This window comes from Ochotona princeps, chromosome 13 (genome assembly GCF_030435755.1).
Source record: "Ochotona princeps isolate mOchPri1 chromosome 13, mOchPri1.hap1, whole genome shotgun sequence".
NCBI classification, from domain to species: domain Eukaryota; kingdom Metazoa; phylum Chordata; class Mammalia; order Lagomorpha; family Ochotonidae; genus Ochotona; species Ochotona princeps.
In genome coordinates this window covers 40,325,557-40,351,881 of record NC_080844.1, presented here as the reverse complement: position 1 = coordinate 40,351,881, position 26,325 = coordinate 40,325,557, and the positions used below count along the sequence as shown (strand labels likewise).

The 26,325-nt window shown below is 43.5% G+C and overlaps 2 protein-coding genes and 1 non-coding gene across 6 annotated transcripts in view; 1 reads left to right on the top strand and 2 right to left on the bottom strand.

The window, feature by feature from the left end:
* Positions 1-26,325, bottom strand: part of PLCE1 (phospholipase C epsilon 1) — a 284,395-nt gene that overhangs the window by 249,229 nt on the left and 8,841 nt on the right. The window lies entirely within an intron of this gene.
* LOC118759474 (U6 spliceosomal RNA) lies at positions 4,805-4,909 on the bottom strand. Its single transcript, XR_004996208.2, has one exon. It is a non-coding gene; the product is annotated as a U6 spliceosomal RNA (small nuclear RNA).
* On the top strand, positions 21,704-22,101 carry LOC101522105 (SRA stem-loop-interacting RNA-binding protein, mitochondrial-like). The gene has a single exon (XM_036495873.2). The coding sequence runs from the start codon at positions 21,709-21,711 to the stop codon at positions 22,042-22,044; it is 336 nt and encodes a 111-aa protein (XP_036351766.2). The 5' UTR covers positions 21,704-21,708; the 3' UTR covers positions 22,045-22,101.

The window sequence follows — 26,325 nt, the reverse complement described above, 5'->3', positions numbered from 1 at the left end:
TCTCTTATTGTTTACATCTCTTAAAATGATTAAGCATCTAAAGCAAAAATGGTAACACTATTGTGGGATTTCTAACAAATGTGGAAGAAAAATGGGTGAACAAAGGTAAATATAGAGGATATCTATGCTGTGGTAAGGTTATTTTCTACATGAACCACTGTAATATTTCTTAAAGTAGACCAAGTTAAAGCAGTAAGGCAATCACAAATGGAATAAACTAAGACACACGGAACGACTCAAGACACAAAAATAAAACAAAAATATTAGAATCATGCAAAATATTCAATTAAAAAGAAAAGGTGTACAAAGACAGATGAGACAAATAGCAAAGTAACAGTAGTCAAACATTTCAAAAAATATCATTAGGCAATATTTACAGATTTTTTTTTCTCCATTAAGCACAAAATTTTAACTCCTTTTGTTCAGAACCATTCAGTTGGTTACCAATGGACCTAAAACTCTTTGTTTTGATTTACAAATGGCAATATCTAGCCTTTGCTTTGCCCTTTACCACAGATCTCTCTTGCATCTCCTGTTTCCAGAAAGTTTTCCCTTTACCTATATGTCTCCTCAAGCGGAAACAGGCTCTAGCCTACTGCCTGCCGAGGCAGGTCTTCACAGTCCGAAGAATCAGAAGACACCCCAGCAGTCAGATGCTTCCCAGGGAACAAAGCAGCCCACACACAGCTCCGGTGTTCTCAGTCAACATGCCATCCTTCCCAACTTCCATATGCATCCCCCTCCCAACTTCATGTCTCATTCTTTTTCTTTGGAAAAGTCCTCTTTTATTTATGTAGACATAGGATCGGTATAAACTCAAACAATATAAAAAAGAATAAGGGAAAAAAGTTTCTTAAACATAACACAATTGCCAACACTCAGAGATACATTAATATTTCAAAGAACTTTCCAGAATACATAAATGCAGATATGAAAGTACCTAACTATACAAACACCAAACTGTATTGCACATGCTGTTCCAGATCTGCTTTGTAAAATTCAAAGTATGCCATGAACAACTTTTCATGTCAGCAACTACAGAAATAACTTTTTTTTTTTCAATTTTATGATACAGTCCCATAGGCTCTGGGATTGCCTTATTTCACTGAGCATAATGGTCTCTAGTTGGGACCATTTGGTTGCAAAAAAAATTTCACTGTTTCCAAGCTGACCATTTCCTGTCTGGTTCTAAGCTTTCCTTGTTGTTCTCTGTCTACTCTAATTTTTTTTTTTTGGTGGGGGGAGGCTCCGGAGCGACCCTGATGGTCAGTGCAAGAGAGGGTGGGGATCCAAATTTGGAACTAAGTAAGGACCAGAGAAAGTTCCCCTCCCGAGTCCCAAAGGGAGTTTACTGTTCTTCTGTTTCTGAGGTCCGCTCAGGGATCTCGGCTATTGCTCTGATGATATTAGATCCTGTGAGGAAGGATCTGGGCATCTTCCATCCCATGTGGGAGATCCGAGAGGGAATGGATGACCTCAGAGTTCTTGGCCTCCGAGGACAGTCCAGTTCCCCGTGGTCTCCTTGGCCATTGGGACATAGCCCTTGGTGCCCATACTGAGAGTCTTTGGTGAGGATCTGGGAGTCTCAGTGGGAGGTTTTCTAGGCTAAAGCTTTACATTCTAACTGCCCTGCAATTATTGTCTCCTGTAGCTCTCATTCAGCCCTATGAAGGTTTAAAATATATCTACAATTTGTATACTCTTCTTTTCAAAACACACAGTCTAACTCCTCTCGCCTTGAACATGGGCCACACTTAGAGTGACTTCCTTCCTACATGCAGAATGTGGTGGAAGGAACAAGGTAGCTCTTTGAGACTATCATATCATATCATAAAAGGTACTGGGGTTTCCCCCCACACCTCCTCTCAGAGTACTTAGTTGTGGTGTTGGACAGGTCCCTGTGGCAGATACTGAGGCTTCTTGTCAGCAGCTGCATAAATGAACCATCTTGAAGGTGGATCCTCAGCTGTGGTTTCAGATAACCACCGCTCATGGCCTCCATCTTAACCACAAGCTCATGAGAAACGCTCCGCCTATGGCAACTGTGAGATAACAAACATGTATCGTCTTGAGCCACAAAGTGTTGGGGTATTTGCTTCACAGCAGCGGGAACCAAAACAGTTAAGTGTTAGCCACAGTTGAAAGGTTAGAAACCAGTGCACCAAAAAGTTACATCCACTGTGGAAATAACACTGCTGGAAGAGGATGGAGACAGTATACAAACACAGGAAGCTGACTCCAGCATCTCTCCTTAGAATCACCGCAATGCCCCTTTCTCTCCCACCTACTCCAAAATCTCACAAGTCTGGGTTTCTAAGGTCCTGGCTGCAAAGATCCATGCCTGCTGGGAGGAGCCTTTGCTTTTTGTGCATTTGTGTCTGCAGAGTCTATCCTCTACTACTACAGGTGTGGTGATCTTGGTGCTGCCCCCAGCTGTAATCAGAGATGAGCAACACCATAGAGATCTAACTCCCTACAGCCTTGGACTTGGCAGCATCTTGGACATTTCTTTCCTAATACTTGTCAAGTGCAAACTTCAGTGAGGCAGAGATCTCGCCTTCCGTTTCCTTACACACGCACTGAGGCACAGTGAGACTAGGGCTGGAACCCATATCAACACAGAGGAAGGACACCTCAAGCAGAGGATGAGGTAGGAAGGATCCTCTGGTAGCACATCCTGGAGGGGATGATGATGCAGCTGAGTTGTGAAAGACAAGCAGGAGGTAGCTGGAGAAACAGATGGAGGGATTTGTTAGTGAAGAGCAAACACTGCAATAAAAAGGTAAGAAAGAAAGAAAGAAGGAAACAAACAAACAGCCAGACTCTGGGGCCTGGCACTGTACACACTCATTTTAATCACTTTGGCATTTGATTTCCTCTCTTGTAAAACAGAAATAAAATAACCTACTTCACAACACTGTGAAGGAAATGCTTCAAAAACGAAGCACCAGGACCCATGTTGGTTATTCTGTACTCTACAAGTCTTCATGTGAGAGGACATGGTTCAGTGGCTTTATGCTGGAGACACTATGTTCAATTCACTCTGACCAGAGGCATACTTGCCCCAGTAGGCCCACTCAGATTCTAATTTCAGTCCTATAACTTGCAGAATCACGACTTGGTTAAATTATTAACCTTGAGTTATACCTTCTATATCCGTAATGTGAGATGAAACACCCATATTTTACATGATTGAAGAAAGTGGCCCATCAATAAATGTTAATTTCCTTTCTATCCTTTCTTGGGTAGCCCTGGGCTATTTTAAAGGAAGATACGGGCTAAGGTTAGGGCTAGAGATATAGTAAGCATTATACTGTTAGCTACAGACAACCTGAAGCACTGAATTAAGATCACACTCTCGCAGCCATGAAAAACAAAACGGGTTGAAAAGGGATTCTTCCATTCTTAGTGTGGACAGGCTGTGGAGGAGACTGCAGGAGGGCAGCCTTGGAAAGGTCAATGAATGTGTGGGCCAAATACATGGCAGCGCAAGTGACTTGCCAAGGTAGCATGGCCAAGCTGCAGAAAAATTGAGGTAGGTAATACTAGTTGAAAAATGGCCAGAAAGTAGAACCATCCAGATGCAAGAAATGCAGGAAACCAAAGCCAAAGTTATAAGACAAAAAAATTTAAAACATCCCAGGAATGATGCAAGAATCATGAGTGATATAGAGTATGTTGTCAGGGTCAGGACAAGGAGTATCAGCCAGGAATAACCCAGCTGCCACATTTTCATGAGCAAACTATAGCAAGAGGTCCAAACCAGCCTACCACTTGCTTTTGTAAATAAATTCTTTTGGAAATACAACTATCTGTATTGATTTATATAATTTCTCTGACTACCTTTGGCCAATCCTTGTGCCTGATAAATAATGCACTAATGAAATGTTTGTGTAGAGCAAGGAAACGAAATGGGAGCTTGATAGTTATCATCGATTTGAAGAACTGATACATGGAAAGCAGACTGTTTTATCGCATTCCAAAAGTAGGGTCAGGACCAGACACATGAATTACTGGGGGGATAATCTTTGCTCTGTCTGGTAAAGGATTAGCAGAGTTAGCATTTGGCCTAATGCCTAAGACATACCCCTCATCAGAACGCATGTGTTTGAGAGCAACCTCTGGCTCCAGCCTCCAGCTTCCTGCTAGCGCACCCTGGCAAGCACTTGTGATGGCTGGAGTGTCTGGGATCTTGTCACATATACAGGACATCTGGGCTGAACTCCCAGCTCCAGCCCCCTGCTACCTGTTGCCCCAGTCAGTGAAGGAATCTGGGGAGTGAGCCAGTGGATAGATAGAAGTACGACTTCTCTGTCTTTTAACCTCTCATAAAAATAAAAGCTTAATTTTAGAAAGCTCCATAATTTTTAGACCTATTCAAAGCATTTGCTATCTTGAATGAGGATCTTCTATTTACCGATAAAAGGATTTAAACACAGGCACATTATGCAGCATCAAGGATACTCAACATGTACTGAACAAATTAACAGACTGAACAGATAGCTGTCTATCAAGTTCACTACAAACATAATGTCTAATGCTTAACTGGGCATGGATTAGTGTCAGGCATGCTCTCTATCTGCTAGCCCCTTCCTCGCCCTCCTTTCCTTCCTGCCTCATTTGAGATACAGAGAGTGACAGCAGGCACACTTCCCCATCTGTTTTCTCCTCACAGCTAAAGTGGGTTAGGCTGAATCCAGTCTCCTTGCGTGGCGACCGCACTGGGGCTCCATTAGTCTAGATACTGAACGCACCGAGGTATTCTGATGCGGGATGCAGGTATCTTAGCTATGTTTTTTGTTTTTTAAATATGGAATGCTTTAAGAATTTGTGTGTCATTCTTGTACAGGGTCCATGCTAACCCGCTCTATCATTCCAGTTTTAGTATATGTGCTGCTGAAGCAAGCACATCTTAGCTGTGTTTTAACTACTAGACTAAGCATGCATCCTAGTGTCAGGTGTGTTAGAGGCACCGTACACACATTATCTCATTTCTCTTTAAATCACCAGTATTGGTGGGGTGGCAGAGATGCCAAAGTACCCTTCAAACCCTGTTCTCCATTTCCCCAGTAACAGAACCTCTGAAGGTCGGCCAATTCAATTGTCATCCTATAATTACCTTCTGCATGCCAAGATAGAACCATGTGGCTTAATTACAGATAAAAAGATGCAAGAAAAAAGGCATTTGCAGTTTCTAGGAAGCATGCACTTGACCCTCTCTTTCTCCTTGCTGTTGGGTGGAAAAAGGCACGATGGCCTGGGTTGGAGAAGCCATATCAGAGTATGAGGTAATCAGGAAAACGGATGTTTTCCACAGCAAAGAAACAAGATCGGTGCCAGTTCCCTGGATTGAGAGAAAAGTAAAATTCTATTCCAAGTTGCTGCTTTTTCTAACTAACAATAGGTACATGTTATTATCACTCCTACTTCATGAATGGCGCTTTATAAATAGTGCTTAAATGACTTACGTAAGAGCACAAAGATTTGAAATTTTGTTAAAAAAAACAAATTTAAGAATACTAAAAGGATTGGCTTTAAACAATATATATCAGTTTAGGAAAAAATATTAGCAAAACATTAACATGTTTTTGCTTCTAATCCATAAGCTTGGTCAGTCAATGACAGGAAGTCTCTGCTCTGTCTCTTTCCCTTTGTCTCCACATAGATTGATAAATAATACACATATATCAGAGAATATGCATGCATATGCAGATATATGAATATATACATATGCATACATAATACACAACTATACACACATATGTACATTTTTTCATCTATGTGATATCTTATACTTACTTACATAGAGGGCTTCACATCTTTTGTTCAATTTGTCATTAAGTACTTTGTCAGTAATCATATTGAGAACGGAGTTAATTCTAATTTCATTTTCTAGTTTATAGTTATCAGTGTGCAAAAGTACAACTGATTTATGTGCAGACTTTATAACCTATTCTTCCTAAACTGATTATTTCTAGAAGGTATCTTCAGACAAAATTTTCAACCAATTATGTGATATTCTGACTTTTTTTCTTGAAGAGCTATTTATATATTTAAAAGGTAGAGAGAAGGAAACAGAGAAAAATCTTTTATCTGCTGGTTCACTCCCCAAATGGCCACAATAGCTGGAGCTAGGCAGACTAAAGCCAGGAGCCTCTTCCAGGCCTCCTACATGAGTACCCAAATGCTTGGGTCATCTCCCACTGATTCCCCAAAGCACAACAGCAGGCAGCTGAATCAGAAGTGGAGCAGCCAGGACTCAACACAGTTCTCATATGGGATGTAGGCATTGCAGGCAATGGCTTTAACTGCTACACCACAACACTGGTCCCCGGGGAGTTTTCACGTGTTCCTTCATAAATATTTACCCTTCATTTATTTTTATTCACCTTGGTGTACTGACAAGGATCTCAAACCACAGGACTAAGTGCTAAGAGCATTACTGTGTTAGCCATAGGCATCTTACATTCTTTATCAAACCAGAAACTTGTATTCTTCATCCGTTGAATATTTTCATACATAATGAGCATGGTCTGTAAAGCCTTCTCTATTTACTGGGATGATCATATGACTTTTTTTCTCCTTTAATGGCTTATAAGTATTGAATTCTTGAAAATTCATAGAAAATGGACCTAGAGTAGGACCTCGTGCTGTCCCAAAGCAGAAAAATTGGACATCCTGGCTCTTTTCCCAATTCTACCTTTCTGCCAGTGCACATCCTGGGAGGAGGCAGGTGGTGATACAAGTGCTGGTCACCATGAAGGAGACCTGGGCTGAGTTTCTGGCTCCTGGCATCACCCCAGCCCAACTCTGACCACTGTAGTTATTTGGGAAGTAAAACAGGCTGGAGGTCTTTGCCTTTCTACCCCATTCCCTCTCTTAAGTCATTAAAATAAATGTTTAAAATCTTAAATAGGATCTTACAAAATTAATTCACAAAGGATTATAGGACTAGGCAAAATCTAAAGCTGTAAGACTTCTAGGAAAAAGAAAAACCAAGAAAAAAGTCATCATGACCTTGGGTACAGAAAATATCAAGGCACAAAAGCACTCATCATATAAAAATGAGAAAATAGGCTTAATAAAAATGTCCAACTGGGTCCGGCGGCGCAGCCTAGTGGCTAAAGTCCTCGCCTTGAATGCCCCCGGATCCCAAATGGGCGCCGGTTCTAATCCCGGCAGCTCCACTTCCCATCCAGCTCCCTGCTTGTGGCCTGGGAAAGCAGTTGAGGACGGCCCAATGCATTGGGATACTGCACCTGCATGGGAGACCCGGAAGAGGTTCCTTGTCCCGGCATCGGATTGGCACGTACCGGCCGTTGCGGCTCACTTGGGGAGTGAAACATCGGATGGAAGATCTTCCTCTCTGTCTCTCCTCTTCTCTGTATATCTGGCTGTAATAAAAAAATGAATAAATCTTTAAAAAAATAAATTAAAAAAATGTCCAACTTCTGCTTTTCAAAAAAAAAAATGCCATTAAGAAAGAAAAGATGGGCCTAGTGCAACCGCCTAGCAGCTAAAGTCCTCGCCTTGCATGTGCCAGGATCCGGTATGGGAACTAGTTTTAATCCTGGAAGCCTGACTTCCCATCCAGCTCCCTTCTTGTGTCCTGGGAAAGCAGTCAAGGATGGTCCAAAGCCTTGGGACTCTGTGCCCATGTGGGAGACCTGGAAGAGGCTCCGGGCTTTGGATCAGCTCAACTCCAGCCCGTGCTGTCACTTGGGGAGTGAAGCAGCAGATGGAAGATCTTCCTCTCCATCTCTTCTCCTCTCTCGAAATCTGACTTTCCAAGAAAAATAAATAAAATCTTAAAAAAAATCTTTAAAAAATTTTTGCTGATGGTATGTTGGAGCTTTCAATTGACTGGGATGATACTCTGCTGGCTCTGTCATCAGACCAGAGAGGGTATACCTAAGAAGCCGTTGAACTTGACGGGACAATAAGATGCTGGACTCTATGTTTGGTATACGCTTGCAATGGGGAAATCTCAACTGAACTTGAGCTGTGGTTATGCAGCAAGGTGGAGGAATCCACCATGGTGGGAGGGTTTGGGGAGGGGTGGGGAGAACCCAAGTATCTATGTAACTGTGTCACATAATACAATGTAATTACTGAAGTTAAATAATAAATAATTTAAAAAAAAAAAAAGAATTGCAAAAAAAAAAAAAACAGTAAAAAAAAATAATAATAATAAAAAATCTTAAAAATCTTAAAATCTTAAAAATCTTTTAAAATCTTAAAAAAATAAATCTTAAAAAAAAAGAAAAAGTCACACACTGTGAGAAAATATTGACAGTATACATACCTCAAAAGGGTCCTATTCTGTTACAAGACTCACTTATATAAAGGTTTGAATAAGGACTTCACAAGAGAAGAAATACTAACGGCCTAGACACACATGGAAAGAAGCTGAATTTCCTTGGTCATCTGGGGAGTACCAACTAAACATCACAAGGGCCTAGCACTTCACGGTCACTACAATGTCTAAAGTTAAGATGACTCCTGCCCGTATCAAGGTTGATGAAAATGAGGAGTAAGTGCAACACTACATCTACATATGTGTGTGTCTGTGACAAACTCAATAAATCAACACCCCAGGTTTTATAAAACAAAAAAAAAAAACAGGCTAAAGACAGGCTAAAGACTTTACACAAAATAAGTGAAAGGCCTCCAAGCAAAGTGTGAGGGAATAAAATTTTGAACCTCAATCTATACCTCATACCACACACAGAAGCCAAAATGGATCGCAGCCCTATATATAAAAACTAAAATTATAAAACTTCTAAAAGAAAACACAAGGGAAAGTCTTCATAGTGTTAGAATAAATTGAAGTTTCTTAGGCTGAATGAACACAAAGGCACAAACCACAAAAGAAAAATAATTGGAAAACTGAACTCCACCAAAATTAGAAACATCTGTTTTTCAACAGACAAGCCATAGACTGGTAGGAAATATGGGTACTTCTAATACAAATAACCAACAGGGACTTGCATCCAAAGTATATAAAGAACTCCTACAGCTCAATAAGATCAAAAAAAAAATTTTTTTTAATAAGCGGAGGTTTAAATAAGCAATTATAAAAGAAGAAATACAAATGGCCTGGAAGCACACAAAAAGATGTTTAACATCATTAGTCATAAGGAAAATGCCAATTAAAATGACAATGACATAGCACTTCACACCCACTAAAAAGTCTGAAATTAAAATGACTGCCCACAGGAAGGTTACTGGGGGCACAGCATTCCTGGTGGGAATAAAAAGAGACACAATCACTTAGGAAAACAGATTGACAATTCCTTGTAAAGTTAAACATATAATCACCATATGGTACCAAAACGTTACTGGTAGAAGGAAAATGAGATGTTTTAATCAAAATGTTATAAATGTCAATTAATGTTGCAAGTGTAAATAAAATGTTATACATGTTTATAACAACTTTATTCACAACATTCCAAAACTGGCAATAGCCCAAAAATCTATCAACAGATGAATAAACAGTTTGGGGCATATTCATAAAACAGAATATACTTGGCATTAAAAGGCATGATCTCCTGATTGTGTAACAACACAGAGAATCTCAGAAACATTACATTGTATACAAGGACCCAATGAGTCATTTACTTCAGGTTCTAGGGCTGAGCTGTCCAATACAGAAGTCACTACACACATGTGACAACTTGAATTTGACTATAATTAAGGACAACACTAAAGTTACTTCCTCAATGGTGTTAGCCACACTTGAAGTATTTCAGAGTCATAACTGGCCGTTGGCAACCAAACTGGACAGCCCTGTAATACAGAACACTTCCATTGTCGGAGAAAGTTCTAATAGAAGATGTTGCTTTAAAACATGCAAAACTAACCTATGGAAACAGAATCTGCTGAGTGCTTGGTATAGTCACAAAAATGAGTCAGGAGAGGCAGAAAGATTTAAAATGGCACCAGTGTAATTTTTGGGAAATGCTAGAAATGTTCTGCATCTTGATTGAGGTGGTGGCTGCAAAGATGACTTTCAGCTATGTATTTTACTCCATATTCACTTCAAGCAGACTACAGGCTACATTTCAATTCCACTTGCTCCCTCAGCTGGGCATCTGTGAGCAGCGAACAACCTACTTACAATGTAGGGTCTCTCTCCACTACTTCAAAAGGTGGGTCTTAGGAAATGCACCATTGCCCAGGCTTAGTTTTTACATCTGTAAAACGGCAGAAAATGAATATTGTCACAAAATGCTGCCAACAATACAATGAACTAGTAATCACTCCAAAAATAAAAATCTGCTAAGAACATACTACACTTGGTCTGTGGTCATTTTTTAAATTTATATGCATGAAACCGACTTTTTTATTTGATTATTGTCTGTAGCCTCTTGTCTATATTCTTGATGAAGCATAGTTTTGTTTTATTTTGTTTTGTTTTTTTTACTTCCTGGACTATTTAGTATTAATCCTTTGATAACATAATTCAAACATAATTCAACATGTTACCTAAACAAAATGGGAAAATATGATCGGGGTGGGAGTTTGGGGGGGAATCCCAGTCTATACAAAAATGTACCACATAATTCAAAATTCAAAATAAAAAACATTTAAAAAAATAAGATAATCATTAAAATGTTTCCGTTAAAAAAAGGTTACCTAAAAAAAGAAAGAATTTTTAAAATTCTCTGTTTTCACATTACTTCCTAATATACAACAGTATACTTCTTTTAAATCATCCCCAGCAAACAATAAAAAAGACTCATTAGTATTCCCTTATGGTTTTATGTAGAATGTATTAGCAGGACTCTTAAAGTCCTGTATGTTTACTGGATGAGTAGCACATATGTAAGGGTACAAATGGTTCAGAAGCAAGGCACAATCCTTGCCTTCAGGGGTCTCATTAGTTACTACAGACCCTCAAGAAAAGAACTGAACCGAAATTAGTAGCATTAAAAACTCAATAGTATAGTATAGGCAGTTAAAAAGTAGGGGAATCGGGCCCGGCGGCATGGCCTAGCGGCTAAGGTCCTCATCTTGCAAGCGCCAGCATCCCATATGGATGCCGGTTCTAATCCCAGCTGCTCCACTTCCCATCCAGCTCCCTGCTTGTGGCCTGGGAAAGCAGTTGAGGACGGCCCAAAGCTTTGGGACCCTGCACCCACGTGTGGGAGACCCGGAAGAGGTTCCTGGTTCCCGGCATCGGATCGGCGCACATCGGCCCGTTGCGGCTCACTTGGGGAGTGAATCATCAGACGGAGGATCTTCCTCTCTGTCTCTCCTCCTCTCTGTATATCTGACTTTGTAATAAAAATAAATTTTTTTTTAAAAAAGTAGGGGAATGGTTCACCAGTGTGCATACTAATTGTGCAGCAGGTCAAAAATGCAGATAGAGATGGCGGGAATCGACATGGATTCGAGCCATCAGAGAAGACTTGCCGAAGCATCATAGTTCATGACAGAGAAAAAAAGGAGTGGAGATAGAGTCTCAATCATTGCTTGGAGCTGGGATGGACAGTAGTGTCTTGCCCGGGGCTCATGAAGGCTTGTGTACCCATGCTAAGCACCAGCTCAGCAGAGGCAGTAGACAGAATCCTACTGGGCAGCTCTGGGAAGTTTCCTTAAAAGTCAAGAGATCACAGGTTGGAAGCCTGGCAGCAAAGGGGACAAAAGGGGTAGGAAGAACCACCACCTGCTTCCTTAAATGGCTGGCACTACATGCACCGTGCAGCCAAAAGATCACACATTTTCCCAAGCAGCCAACTATTACCTTTTAATTGGGTAACTATACCTCATGCACCATGCGATTGTTGGATAACTAACTTCAACACATGGATTTGCTTAAGGGTTTTTTTTCCCCCAACCAGTAACTTACAAGTCATTCCTCAATTAATAAAATTGTCTTTCCCAATAATTAAAAATACATGTAAAGAAAACTCACTCTGGATGAGATATACATAATAGAATCACTCTATTACCCAACACCTTCTCACGTTTCAGTCTCTCAGTAAAATGATCCTGCTTTAATCAACAGAAGATATGATTCAACTTCTCCATGGTGCTGTCTCCTGCATCCCTGGCTGGGTTCCCCACATCTGATACCCAGCCTGTATTTCACCATCACCCTGAGCAAACCACTTTGCAGAATCAATGTGTCTCCAGTTACATACAGGTCCCCCACATACAGCCCTAGCAGATGGAAAGCATCTTAAGTCACAAGCTTAATGTATAAGGTGGCCATTTCTAGCCCTTTCTTTCTCATACATATTATAGTTAACACCAGCACCAACAAAGGCCATCAGAAGCCCTCTAGCACACAAGCTTACAAAATTATTCCTGCTCTTCATAGATGCCCATCAGTGACCTCAAATTGGGTGGATGCCCAAGCCAACAGCTGACTCAAGCAGCTGATGTCATTCTCCTGGCTTGTCTGGGGAAGAGCTACAAATGCAAGTAGGACAGCTTCTTAAAACTCAATGTTCACTGTCAGCTATGCCTGGGATTTGTCATAGGATTCACACTTGTTACCTGATTAAAACTGAAGCAAATAAGCTTTAGGGATTCATTTCTGTTTTGTAATTTTTTCATTTGCAAGTCAGTGCCTTGGCATTTTTGCTGTTTTCCAGGATGGTGTAACCCCAAGTAAAACATACAAAGTTGTTTGCCAAGTCTACCATCTGAAGTAAACAGGGTTGTTCTGACCTCCCTCCCAGCTGGCAGGCCACTCCAGGAGCTCCAGCAGAAGTAGGTGGGGGTGGGGGTCGGGGGTGTATTCCACAGAGGTTGATAGCCAGGTCAGGAGGAAGAAGATATGGGGTGAAAAATGCCAGGGCCTGAAAGGTGTAGGGTCCTCAGAGAGTAGTATGTTTGGGGAGTATAGGCAGTATGGCAAGTGTAGTTCACTTTGGGCATCTCCTTTCAAATGACAGTTGTGATTTTTATGGATGCCATGATGGAAAAAAAATTAAGAAACAAAGCAAGCTTTGGCAAAAGTGGTATACCATATTCTAAATTAACATTTTAAGAAATAACATGTTACATTTTTCTGATAATAATAGTTATACATATGTAGTGGAGAAAAACCGAGGGCCAGGAATTGTGGCTTAGTGGAGTATGCTGGGGACCCCTATATCTTGTAAGAGATTGGTTTGAGTCTTGGCTTCTCAGCGTCCAAGCCAGCCTCCTACCAATGTGCAAGGGAAAGCAGAATAGACCAAGTAACTGAGTCTCTGCCACCCACGTGGGAGACCCAGATGCTGCTCCTGGCTTCTGGCTGGAGCTTAGCCCACCCTAGCTGTTGCAGGCACTTAGGAAGTGAACCAGTAATGGAAGATCAATCTTTTTGTCTCCCGCTCTTTCAAATGAATAACTCTTACTTTAAAAAGAAAACTCAATGGGCTCGGCGGCGTGGCCTAGCGGCTAAAGTCCTCGCCTTGAAAGCCCCGGGATCCCATATGGGCGCCGGTTCTGGTCCCGGCAGCTCCACTTCCCATCCAGCTCCCTGCTTGTGGCCTGGGAAAGCAGTTGAGGACAGCCCAATGCATTGGGACACTGCACCCGCGTGGGAGACCCGGAAGAGGTTCCTGGCTCCCGGCATCGGATCGGCGCGCATTGGCCCGTTGCGGCTCACTTGGGGAGTGAATCATTGGACGGAAGATCTTCCTCTCTGTCTCTCCTCTGTGTATATCTGGCTGTAATAAAATGAATAAATCTTAAAAAAAAAAAAAAAAAAGGAAAAAAAAAAGAAAACTCAAAAAAGTCTGCTACGTAAAATAACATAATTTTGTTCTAACTTCAGTCTTTCCCTATGAGCATATATCTTTCACAGGCCTCAAATTCTACTGTATGATTTTATGCTGCTTCTTTAGATAATGTAGTATTATACTGTCTAAATACCATGAATAAAATACACTGTCTGTAGGAACAGTTGTAGGACCTAACGGAATCTCTATGAGCATCAGTGATCTCCTTCCCAAAATTACAAAACGAAGTCCTGGTGCCCCACCCTTCTGATGAATTCTGCATAATCCTACCTGTTTTATCTACTTGCAAACATCCTCTAACAAATCCCAGTTTTCTCAATCTTCCTGCCACAGGCTAGCCAACCACTGGATCCAAGGATCAGCTTCTTCAGTCCTCCAATCTGATAACCGCTTCAGGCAGGGTGGACTGGCCCCCAATCCAGCCCCTGAGTGTGGCCAGTCAGTTCCTCTGCTGTGTCCTCTTGGCCACTGCCAAGCCCCGCCCCCAACCTTGCAGCCTACCCAGCCACATTCTATTCAGAAAGCTTTGCTGACCAACATCTTTGAGCCTCACTCTCAAACCAGCGCAGCTCCAAACATCCAGAACATTCTTTCGACTGCCTATATTTCCGCGTGGTATCTGGCAGAAGTGCCACAACTTCATCTTTAAACACTGTTTCCTACAGCGACATAACACGTGTGTTAATATTGATCATTCACTTGTCCATATGAATCCATCTCAAAGAACATTTTTCAAGTATTCCACCCTTCAGTTGCTACAGGCACATATGTATTTTCTCCTCTAGCAATTCAGTCCCTTGCCTGCAATGGAATGACAGCAGAAAGAGTCAAGATTGTTTACTTCACTCAGCAAAACACCGCTCTCCCATGCAGAGCAGCCTCTGGATTCACCTGCCCCCTGCCTCTATGGGACAAGCACTGCGTCTTATCCCACGTGAAACCTGAGGCTGAGCACCTGGTAGCATTATCTCACCTGCTTGGCACAGCAATGACAGTGAAGTGCAGACCAACATCACAATGGTCCATTTCATGAGTAAACGACCCAAAGTTTTCAGAAATTAGGCAAATGGAAGTCAGTTAACTGCCTGCAGAGTTGAAATGGACATTCAAACGCCAGCATCTGCCTCCCTGGAGCAGCCTCATCCGCCCTGGCCTGTAGTCAGGCTGCCTGCTCTCCCCGGGAGGTGGAGACCAGCGAGCTCCACACTTACAGCAGCAGAAACACACACAGGCTCAGGTGCCGCCCCAGGGATTGACAGGCAGTGGAGGGGAGCTCTCATTTTAATAGTACCTAAGACCCACCATCACCACCACTAGGGGATTCTGGCACTGCACTGCAGATGAGCATGTGGGTAGAGGAAACACTACCTATGAGCAGAGAGAATTTTGGAAAATCACATCCATTTACCATGCTCCATTATCTATAGCCCACCTGAAACTGAAACATTGACAAAGTGTTGGGGGAATCCCAGAGCCTATGAAACTGTGTCACATAATGCAATGTAATAAATAAATAAATAATAATAAATAAATTATATATATATATATATATAAATTTAAAGAAAGAAAATTTGGCAAAGTGGAGCCTCTGTGATGGTACAGCCAGCTAATCCTCTGCTTGTGGCACCAGCTTCCGATATGAGTGCCTGTTCTAGCCCAAGTTATCCCACTTCCAATCCAGCTCCCAGCCTGGGAAAGCAGCAGAGGGTGGCTCAAATCCTTGGACCCCTACACTCACATGAAAGACCCAGAAGCTCCTGATTCCTGGCTTCAGATCAGAGCTCAGTTCTGGCCAGTGTAGCCATTTGAGGAGTGAACCAGTGGATGGAAGATCTGTCTCTCCTCCTCTCTGTAGATCTGCCTAGTGGCAATGAATACTTGCTCACTAGACACAGGATTCCAATTGGGGATGATGAAAACATTTAAGAGATGGGTGGTGGTGACAGAAATGTAACATTAGGAAGGTATCTGAAGCTACTGAACCGTACACCTGAGCAGAGCTAAGATGGTGAATGTTGAGTTGTGTACTTTGTAAACATGGCAGGACGCTAACCTCTTAGCTGCCTGCGAAAAGCTGCCTCTGACACGTCCTCCTGTTGATGGGGAAACAGGTGAAGGTCAGCCCCAAGAGATCCTTAAGAAAAGGAGTAGAAGATGAAAGACGAAGCAAAGCCGGGCCTCGCATGCACCCTTCTCCATGTGGCCCATCTTTGCACTCGGGCATGAGGTCTGTGCACATGAGGCATGAGGTCCTAGCACACTGTAGCATGCCTCCCTGGTTGTGGTTTACCACACCACAATCTGGCCCACGACACAACTCAGGATGTCCACACACATGGTGGCGAGGGAAGAGAAGAGCCCTCCCAGCGACAGCCCTACCCTGGCACCTGTGAGACTCCCTCGGGTGTCACCTGGCCTGCTCAGTCTCCCCTTTCTGAGGAGGTGACATTGGAACTCAAACCAGAGAGGCCCTGCCTGCTCCCACCTGCCCAGGACTCTAATTTTACACTGCGGGCTGCTCTTGCTAGCTTGTGCCTCTGCTACAAAGTTTACTTTCCACTTGTGTACGGCTCCCTTGTCTCCCCTGATTCAAAGTAGACATTCCTGAGAGCTGGGAATGTGCCGCTTTGCTCCCTGAAGCCTGGCCTCAGATACAGCAGGAGCTCAATAAATATTTGCAGGCTAAGCCAATGAGTCAGCCTCCTTGTGGTCACTTTGTGTGATCTGCTCATGCTATCCCCAAGGTGACTTGCAGGAAAGGTCACATGGGACCAGGAGTGCCAAATCAAGGTGCTTCACAGGTGGAAACAGGCCACCTGCACAGTGAGGAAGGAGACACCTACCTCCAAGTCCCCCTTCCACAATAACCATGTAACAGTGGGGTGCCCTGCCTCACTGCCCCGCTCAGGTGCAGATCTGCCTGGGTGCTCAGGGCACTCCTGGTGGTGGAGGCGCTAGACATGGATTGCTAGGGGAGAGTGAGGCAGGACCAGGCAAGGCGCTGGGAGATGCACTTCAGTGCAGGGAGCTGCTGCTCCTCAGCCTGTGTGCAGACCACAAGGCCATACACGAGCCAGCTGACTGAGTCTGGCTCGGCTGGAAGTAGAGGCAGGTGAAGTGAAACAAGCAAACCAGATGACCTCACTGTACAGCAAGTAACGAAGACTCAAGCAGGGAGGGGCGAGGCCCTGGAATAGGCAGAAAAACCAAAGGGGGAAATTGCCAGGCAGCCTCGTCACCCGTGCGGCAGGACACAGTCTCTGCCACCGACTCCCAGTCTCCCCGCTGGGCTGCTGCAGCTTCCTCCCTAGATGGGCCAAGCTGCACAGCTGCCACATCCCCAGAAAGTGCTAAGACATGAAAGGCAGGAAAACCAGAGCGAGTGGAGAACGAATCCTCAAGTTGGACAAAAGGCAAGTAGAATAAATGAGGAGGGCCCCTTTAATTTCCTTTCATGAGAGCCGTTGCAGATGAGGATGCTCTTTAAGGGGCTCCCAGATGAGCACGGGAAACTTTGCACTGGGGAATGTTACAGTAAATCCATGGCCGCCTCTGCGTAGCCATGTGAAACACCACAACTACGGACCCACGCTCTGCAGCACAGCACACAGTGAGCACAGCTCACTTGCCCTCACCACGGCATGGCCAGCCTGAGAGAAGATCATTTCAAAACTTTGGAGGAGTTTCTACTGAAGCATTTGCCTTTCACATTGTTACAAATAGAAAAATCCTAAATCAAAGCCACATACATCTGTAAATGAATATTCATTGGAGTATCTGTAAAAACCAAACCAAACCAAACCAAACCAAACCAAACCTGCCCTCCAGTTCCACCCAGTTCTCTAACCGATAACTCCCGCTTTGGCTTTGACTTGGGGCTGGAGCCAAATGTTCTCACACAGCAGCACACCCTCTTTTCCCCTTCCTCTGGGGCTGCCAGCCCTCCTGGCTCAAACGCATTGAGAAAGTCCTGTTAACATCTAGCATAGGCAGGTAGTCGAACCTTACACAGAAATTCCTAAGAGGTTAGTGGTGTACTAATTAGTAGGCAGCCCCTGATGGGTGCAGGGTATTAATGGGCAATATTTAGTACCCACCCTCCAATACCCAGGCAGCTAGCTCCGTCTCTCATCTCTCCAGCATGCCCCCAGTGAGGTCTCTTTCACCCTAAACCATTGCAGGTTACATTGTTCATCTGCATTTGCCGTCCCCTTCCTTCCTTACATGCTGCCTGTGGCTCCAGAAATTTGTACACTCCTGACTTAGAATGTACCCAAGTACTCCGGAAATGAATACCTGGAGGAGGGACAGATCCACAAATTGAAAGCAAGGCTTATACTATCAATAAAAGAATGATTAAATACAGCATGGTACATTCACACCCAGGAAAACAGGTGTTGCTGCTTTTGTGGCTAGATCATTTTACCTGGAAATATTTCCAGTACACATTGTTATATTTTTTAAAAGATAAAAATGGGCAAACATTTGGTGTAGCATTGAAACCACTGCTTGAGACAGCCCCATGATGTATCAGTGTGCCTGGCTTCAAGCCTGGGTTCCACTCTCCAGTTCATCTTCTTGCTAATATGCACCCTGGGAGGTAGCAGGTGTTAACTTACAGATGTAGACCCTGCTTCCCACATGGGAGACTCAGATGGAGTTCTGGTCTCCTGGCTTCAGCCCTGCTCAGCCCTGGCTTTTGTAGTTATCTGGAAGAGTGCACACATAGATGCTAGATGTGTGTATGTGTGTGTGTGCCTTCCAAATACAATACTTTTAAAAGTAATTGAACATGATATGAACTTACTTGTATAAAACAAAACTGCACACAGGTATACACAAGTATATGTCTTTATATTCATGCCTGTGTGGCTTATTGATTCTGAGAAAAAACGTCTGTAAGAATATCCACTAACAGGAGCAACAGATATTACTTCCAGAAAAAAAAACTCAGCAGGATAAGATGGAGATTAATGAGGGCTTTTCCTCTGCCAATAGTGTTCTTTACAAATAAGCATGTATTAATTTAAAATGAACACTTTTAAAACCTCAAATTGCCCTTTTCATGCAGCAAAACTTGGCTTTAGTGGGCGAAACAGCACCAAGAAGGCAGCAGAACTAGTCCACATTCGGTTAGGGCTTGTTTATCCCACTTATTCTAAACTACAGCCAACAAGGCTAATGGCTCTGGACTGGCCACTCCTGGCCAGCCCATCTCCTCCGTCCCCAGCTCCAACAGTCACCTCTCTGTGGATGACTCCCCCATGCCTCCTACTCTCACACGCTGCAGTTGGGATGTTCAGGCCTCTTGCAAGGTAGAGCCAGCCAGCACCGTGCACAGGGCTCTCACCCCATCCTCTTCCTAACGCAGTTCTACTGGCTAACTTACTCTTTCCTATGAACTGGTACCTTCTCTTCTCCCAGGAACCCAGGAAGAACATTCCCAGTCTTCTCTAGCCCTCTTCACCCACACACTGACCTCCCCCAAATAGCCAATGGGTTGTCACATTCTTGCTGCAGATTTTTCTAAAAGGTTCTTCCCAACCCCTAACTTCCATAGTCACTGATCCAAAAAGCCTTTCCACACACCCACTGGAAGATTAAAATGACCTTCAAGTCTCCTTGCCCTTGATTTTGATCCTCCTACTGGAACCTCAGCTGGTCAAGGGCCAACATTCCAGCCTCTTGAGGTCATTCTGTGCCCCCAATTCCACATCTATTGTATTCACTGTGTTCTCTCCTTTGTGTCACCTGCAATCTGGGATGCCAGGTCTTCATACGTCACCCAAGTATCCAGTACAAGTGATGAGGGACTGAGCCAAGAATAAGGCTCTGAGTACAGATCTTTTTCCAAGGGAACTCAGGGCTTAACATTATAATAGAGTAGCTTAAAAACTTTGTTAGATGTTTTTCAGAGGCAATCTCATCTATCACCTTATGGTAATAACCTGGTAGGGAATATTGTCATCCTGATTTTAGAGATGTTTGAAGGTGACACTGAGAATGATTAGGTAATTTGCAAAAATCCTCACAACTACTAAGCGGTAGCGTTTTCATTCGAACCTGCCTGTTGAGTCCAGAGTTCATGGTTTTCCACCACAAAGGTGAAACCTTGCATTGCGTCTGACCTTCTAAAAGAGCACTCACCTCTTAGTCCACAGCAAGGATGCTCTCCATTCTTCCTCCAAACCTATGGCTGGCACAACAGGTGTGCCCTGCATGAAACTCGTAAACCTTTCCTGCTCCATTTCACTTAATCCTCACCACAATGCTACGAAGAAGTTACCATCATTATGTCCATCTTGCTGATTCAGAAATCAATGCATGGAGGAATAAAACATCGACTAATCTACAAACGAGAAATGATCTCAAAATCATTGTTGATAAATAGCTTAATCCAGGCCAACCAGTCAGAACACAGCAAAGCTGGATCAAATCTAGGCCTGTCTTCCTTGAAAGATTTTAAGGGGTAACACAGACAGATTCCCACTCTCATAGTCAATCAGTAAGCATTTATGGAGCACCTCAGTGGCAGGCTCTGTGTGGCATGAGAGCTGGAGATAACAGCAGCAAACAACCAACAAGCCCTGGGCTTGGTGGAACACACACTCGGAAAGACAAACATGAACAGGGCAAGTGGAAGGTACAGAGAGGTCTGGAAAATGGTAACCTCCAACATTTAGAAAGCCATGGACCTGGCGGAACTCAGGGTTTTGCTCTCAGCAAGTGAACTGATAAAGGCTCACTCCACCACAGTAGAGAACAAGGGAGGAAACAGGCTTGTGGATAGACAGAGTTTCGTCTGGGGAACGAGTCTTGGGGAGATGCCAGCTGGGCAGCTGGTTGTGCAGCTCTGGAGAAAGCAGAAAGATGTGGCAGCAGCAGCAGGAAGGTGCCACTCATGCCAGTGGAGGTCAGGACACCGAGGATCCACAACACGTGTTTGGAAGCAACCTGGAAACAACCTGCCCTGAAGGAGACCTGCCCACCTGGGGAACTAACCTCCCTCGGGAAGAAGCCTAAGGAGGCATCACTGTCCCCCGAGGAGGAACACCTTGCATCCTCCCATCAAGTTATGCACCTCCTTCCAGCCCTACATCAGCAAACTCCAGCCCAGAGCTCCCTCTCCTGGCCAGGCACTCTGCGATTTTGGCAGCTATTTGCACCCTGAGACCCTCAGAAACCAGAAAGATATTTGATGATTAATACTAAGCACAGAACTAGAAACACATTAGATGTCCTCCTTCTAGAAAAACCAAACACTATAGTCAGCGTCACACAGTAATTAAGCAATAAATCAACGGCAGGGCATTTGTGCCAACTTGTTACTCCAGACGGACCTGAATGGACTTCTTGGTACAATGGCATCCAACATGCTGGGCATCCTGCCAGGTTCTCTCCTGGGCCTTTGCTCTGAATAAAACTGGTCACAAGGTGAGCATTCCTTGCCTCTCCTTATTCATTCTTTTTCCTTGTGATGTCCTATCTCAGTCCTTGCAGCCCCTGGCTTCCAGAATTCTTCAAATTAAAAGGAAATTCCTTCACAAAGTCAGAAATGAGGATGGATGGCCTGGCTCAGTAGCCTAGTGGCTAAAATCTTCACCTTGCATGCGCTGGGATCCTATATGGGCACCAGTTCATATCCTGGCTGCTCCATTTCATTCCAGCTCCCTGCTTGTAGCCTGGAAAAGCAAAAGAGGACAGATGACCCAATGCCTTGGGACCCCTGCACCCGTGTGGGAGACGTGGAAGAAGCTCCTGGCTCCTGAGTTCAGATCAGCTCAGCTCCGGCCATTGCAGCCACTTGGGGAGTTAACTAGTGGATGGAAATCCTTCTGTGTCTCTCCTATCTGTAAATCTGACTTTCCAAGAAAAATAAATAAATCTTGAAAAAAATAAGAAAGTCAGAAATAAGGATGGAAATGTTGTGCAAAAGAAAACACCAAGGGCTTCTTCCCCACTAAAGATGGCGGCGTCTGCCATGAAGGGTGCTATGGGGCTGCGAACAAGTATTAGTCAGCCAATTGCTTTTGTTGGGAAAATTCCTTGGACCACAGCCTCGAGTGTGCTGAGAGAACACTTTGCACAGTTTGGCCATATACGAAAGTGCACTGCACCTTTCGACAAAGAGACTGGCTTTCACAGAGGTATGGGCTGGATTCAGTTTTCTTCGCAAGCAGAACTTCAGAATACATTACAACAGGAAAACCACATTATAGATGGAGTAAAGCTCCAAGTTCAAGCTCAAAGAGCGAAAGTTGTGAAGGGGGATCAAACATCTGATGAAGAGAGAGGTTTTTGAGTTTTAATTACTACCTACTTAATAAAATAAATGTGACCAAGAAAAAAAAAAAAAAAACACCAAGGAACAGCAATAGAAGGTTCTTTCCCAGGAATCAAATTACGGAGCTGTAATCAAGGAGCCCCTTTAAACAAACATGGCCATAATTTAAGGCCTATCAGTGATTGCTCATTGATGGTGCTTCATGTTAGCCTTCTCCAAATAAACAAACATCTAGAATAGTGAGAAGAGACAGAGGTCATAATATCTTGTTTCACAAACGACAGAAGCTGCCAGGTGTTCACCTGCTTTAACATTCAGCTCAGGTCAATGGACAGAAGCAAATGAGGGGTCTTGCTCACTCGGGTCCTTAGCAGCCAGCTCAGACTGCAAAATGCATGAAAGATGAATGGATGAGAAAAGATGTTTGAGGAAAAATAAGATGACAGGAAAACCCAGCAAACAAAACCAAGGAACCAGAGCATGTCGGGTGGCATGCACATGGAATACATGATGGAGAACAGTTCGGGGAAGGGACAACCGATGACCTTCCCTGCGAGGCTCAGCATCTCGGCACCCCCGCGAAGCCAGCCCCACAACAGTTCCATCCCAGGGTCTGATCCTATTGCACTGTCAGATGCAAAGCAAAAGGTATTTGCCATGTTACTGTTCAAGTTTTGGATTTGCTTTCTCTTTTACTTCCTATATGCCTTAGAAATGCACTTTTTTTTTCTTCTAGCCTTTCACCCAAACTAAAATTTGACATTGGATCTAAATCATTCTAAGGCAATCCTGTGGCCCCAGCTGTGTCATTCCAGTTTGTGCTACTATTTTTTCCCCTTTTTAGTCCAGAAAAGCAGATCCATGCTATGGTTAGAACACGGTTTGTCCCCCCCAAAACCCAAGCAGGTGTTCAACTCCTAGACATGTAATGCGGCCATGGTGTTCAGAGGTGGGACCTTTGGAAAGTGGTTAAGATTAGATGAGGCCATGTGGTTGCAGTCTCCATGACTGAGTTCTGGTGGCTTTATAAACAGGAGAGACAGACACATGTGTTCCCTGTCCCTTGTAACCTCAGGACTGTCCGCATGAAAGGCTGTCACCGGATGGGGCTCCTAGCCCTGCCCCTCTGGGACCATGACTTCAGTGGACATGGCTGGCCTGCCTTAGTTGCATCTCCATAATATTGAAAGCGCCAGCACATCCTGCATCTGTGGTCCTCAAGCATGCTGCCCTGCAGTCCCACAGGAGAGCTCCAACACACATGTCTGGTCACGGAACACACAGCAGTAAGTGTCCCCGTTTGACAAAAAACCAGGCATTCCATTTCCACTCAACAGGCAGGCACCTAGAGGTGATCGCTGAACACAGCGAGAGCACACACTACCTTGGGACTCTTCCACCATGTGCTGAGTCCCCAGCCCCCTACCAACTCGCAAGCTGCATGTGGGTCTCCTGGAATTCAATCTATGCACACTCGAGAGCAGCAAGCTCATTTTACTTCTGGCCTTTGATGACCACGGCTAGCTAATATTTTTCAAATCTGAAATACAATCTAAATGGGTTCTAGATTAGTATCTCTATTTGGGACTTAGTCACAAAATGATAGAGAACTGCTCACACAGGATTGGTTGAATGGTGGGACATTTGTCCTAACACAGCAGTAGGTAAAATGTGATGAAGCATACAAACACCTCGGAGATGGCCTTCCTGGTATTTGATGAAACTCAACTCCCTTTCACTTGGTTCAAATCTAGGACTGCAGAACTACTTCCTCAAAGTGACTCAGGTTACTTTTTTTTAAGATTTATTATTTATTTTTATTGCAAAGTCAGATATACAGAGAGGAGAGACAGAGGAAGATCTTCTGTCCTATGATTCACTCCCAAGTGACCGCAACGGCCGGTGCTGTGCCGATCCGAAGCCAGGAGCTAGGAACTTCCTCCAGGTCTCCCACACGGGTGCAGTGTCCCAGTACTCTGGGCCGTCCTCCACTGCTTTCCCAGGCCACAAGCAGGGAGCTGGATGGGAAGTGGAGCCACCGGGATTAGAACTGGTACCCATATGAGATCCTGGCCGTGCAAGGCAAGGACTTTAACCACTACGTTACTGTGCCAGACTCGACTTAGGTTATTTTAAACCAACATCTAACACCATACTCACTAGTAAATATAAAAGTTAGTTACATTAAAACTGGGTATAAAATTAAAAGGTCCATTATCCTTACTCTTACTATGTGCTGGAATTTCTCATTTAAAGAGAAATGATCATTACTATGGGCAGTATAATCCTCCACATAGAAAATCCTGGAGAATCCACTAAAAACCCACATAAAGTAAAAACATCAATAATTTAGAAATCAACAAGAAAGAATATATAGAATTCCAGGGGCCAGTACTGTGGCGCAGTGGAGCAAGTTGCTGCCTATAGCACCAGCATCCCATATGGGTGCTGGTTCGAGTCCTAGATGCTTAACTTCTGATCTAGTTTCCTACTAATGCACGTAGGAAAGCAGCAGCAGAAGACCTAAATGTCTGGGCCCCTGCCACCCACATGTGAGACCTAGAAGAAGCTCCTGGCTTTGGCTTGGCCAAGTCCCAGGCATTACAACAACCATTTGGGGACTGAACCAGCAGATGAGAGATGAAAGATCTCTTCCCTTTGTAGCTATCTTCCCAATAAATAAGTAAATCTTAAAGAAAAAAAAAACTGGGTCTGGCACAGTAGCCTAGTGGCTTAAGTCTCCGCCTTGCACGTGCCAGGATCCCACATGGGCACCGGTTCTAATCCCGGCAGCCCCACCTCCCATCCAGTTCTCTGCTTGTGGCCTGGGAAAGCAGTTGAGGACAGACCAAAACCTTAGGACTCTGCACCCAAATGGGAGACCTGGAAGAGGCTCTGGGCTTCTGGCTTCAGAATGGAGTAGCTCCAGCCATTGCAGGCACCTGGGGAGTGAATCATTGAACAGAAGATCTTTATCTCTTTATATCTGCTTTTCAAATAAAAATAAGTAAATCTTAAAATTTAAAAATTGCCTGCCTTATAAAAAGGAATTCTATAAACCTTAACTGAGATATAAAAACAATCCAGTATAGCAAGAAACATATCAGGAAGGAAAGATTAAATACCATAGATACATTGATTCTTCCAGAATTAATGGAGATTATAACCCCAACCAGAATTACAATGGGTTTCTGAGATTTTGACAAAACATATCAAAACACAATTCATAATAAAGAAAATCTTCACAAGTACAATAGCAGAGAACTTGTCCTGTGAGATATTAACACAACTAAAAAGGTAAGACACTCACTCAAGAATTTATAGATATCTTAGAGTTAAAACTGACTTCAAGGGCCCAGCAGCGTGGCCTAGTGGCTAAAGTCCTCGCCTTGAACGCCCTAGGATCCCATATGGGCGCCGGTTCTAATCCCATATGGGCAGCTCCACTTCCCATCCAGCTCCCTGCTTGTGGCCTGGGAAAGCAGTCGAGAACGGCCCAAGGCTTTGGGACCCTGCACCCACATGGAAGACCCGGAAGAGGTTCCTGGTTCCTGGCTTTGGATCAGTGCAGCACTGGCCATTGTGGCTCACTTTGGGGAATGTATCATCAGACGGAAGATCTTCCTCTCTGTCTCTCCTCTCTGTATATCTGACTTTGTAATAAAAATAAATAAATATTTAAAAAAAATAAAAAATAAAACTGACTTCAAAATATTCAACATGCAATTAGGAACCATCTAGTATTCAACAAATAATTTAGGAAAACTAGGTAAATATTCTGAAAATAAGTTCAACCTTCGATTCATAATGTAAATGCACAGAAAACTAATTCCAGATGTAAAATTGAAGGTATTTAAGAAAATAATTAAAGAAAATAAAGACTGCAAATTTAAAGATCATGGAAGTCATTGCAAAATAGACAGTTCTATCAGGCCACACAAAAATTCCCATTTCCTGTACATATAAAAAATATTTAATGAACAGTTACATATAGCATGGACAAATACAATCCACTTAACTATGAGGCACAACACTCAGTAAAAAGTAGTATAAAATCTGACAGTACAATACCCGTTTGGGGGGAAAAACGTAGAAAATGATACAAATGTTCGTAATTAATTTAGAAAAGCAGAAAAAAAAATAAAGATTGGTTTTAGCAATTTATTTCAAAGGGAGAGTTACACAGAGAGGGGGAGAGACAGAGAGAGCCTCCATTCACTGACCTACTCTCCAGTGGCCACAAGCCAGGATGAAACCAGGAACACAGAACTGCATCTGAGTCTCCCACGTGGCTGGCAG

Excerpts from the sequence above, each read along its gene's own strand:
- LOC101522105 (XM_036495873.2), top strand. The coding sequence starts at position 21,709 with ATGGCGGCGTCTGCCATGAAGGGTGCTATGGGGCTGCGAACAAGTATT.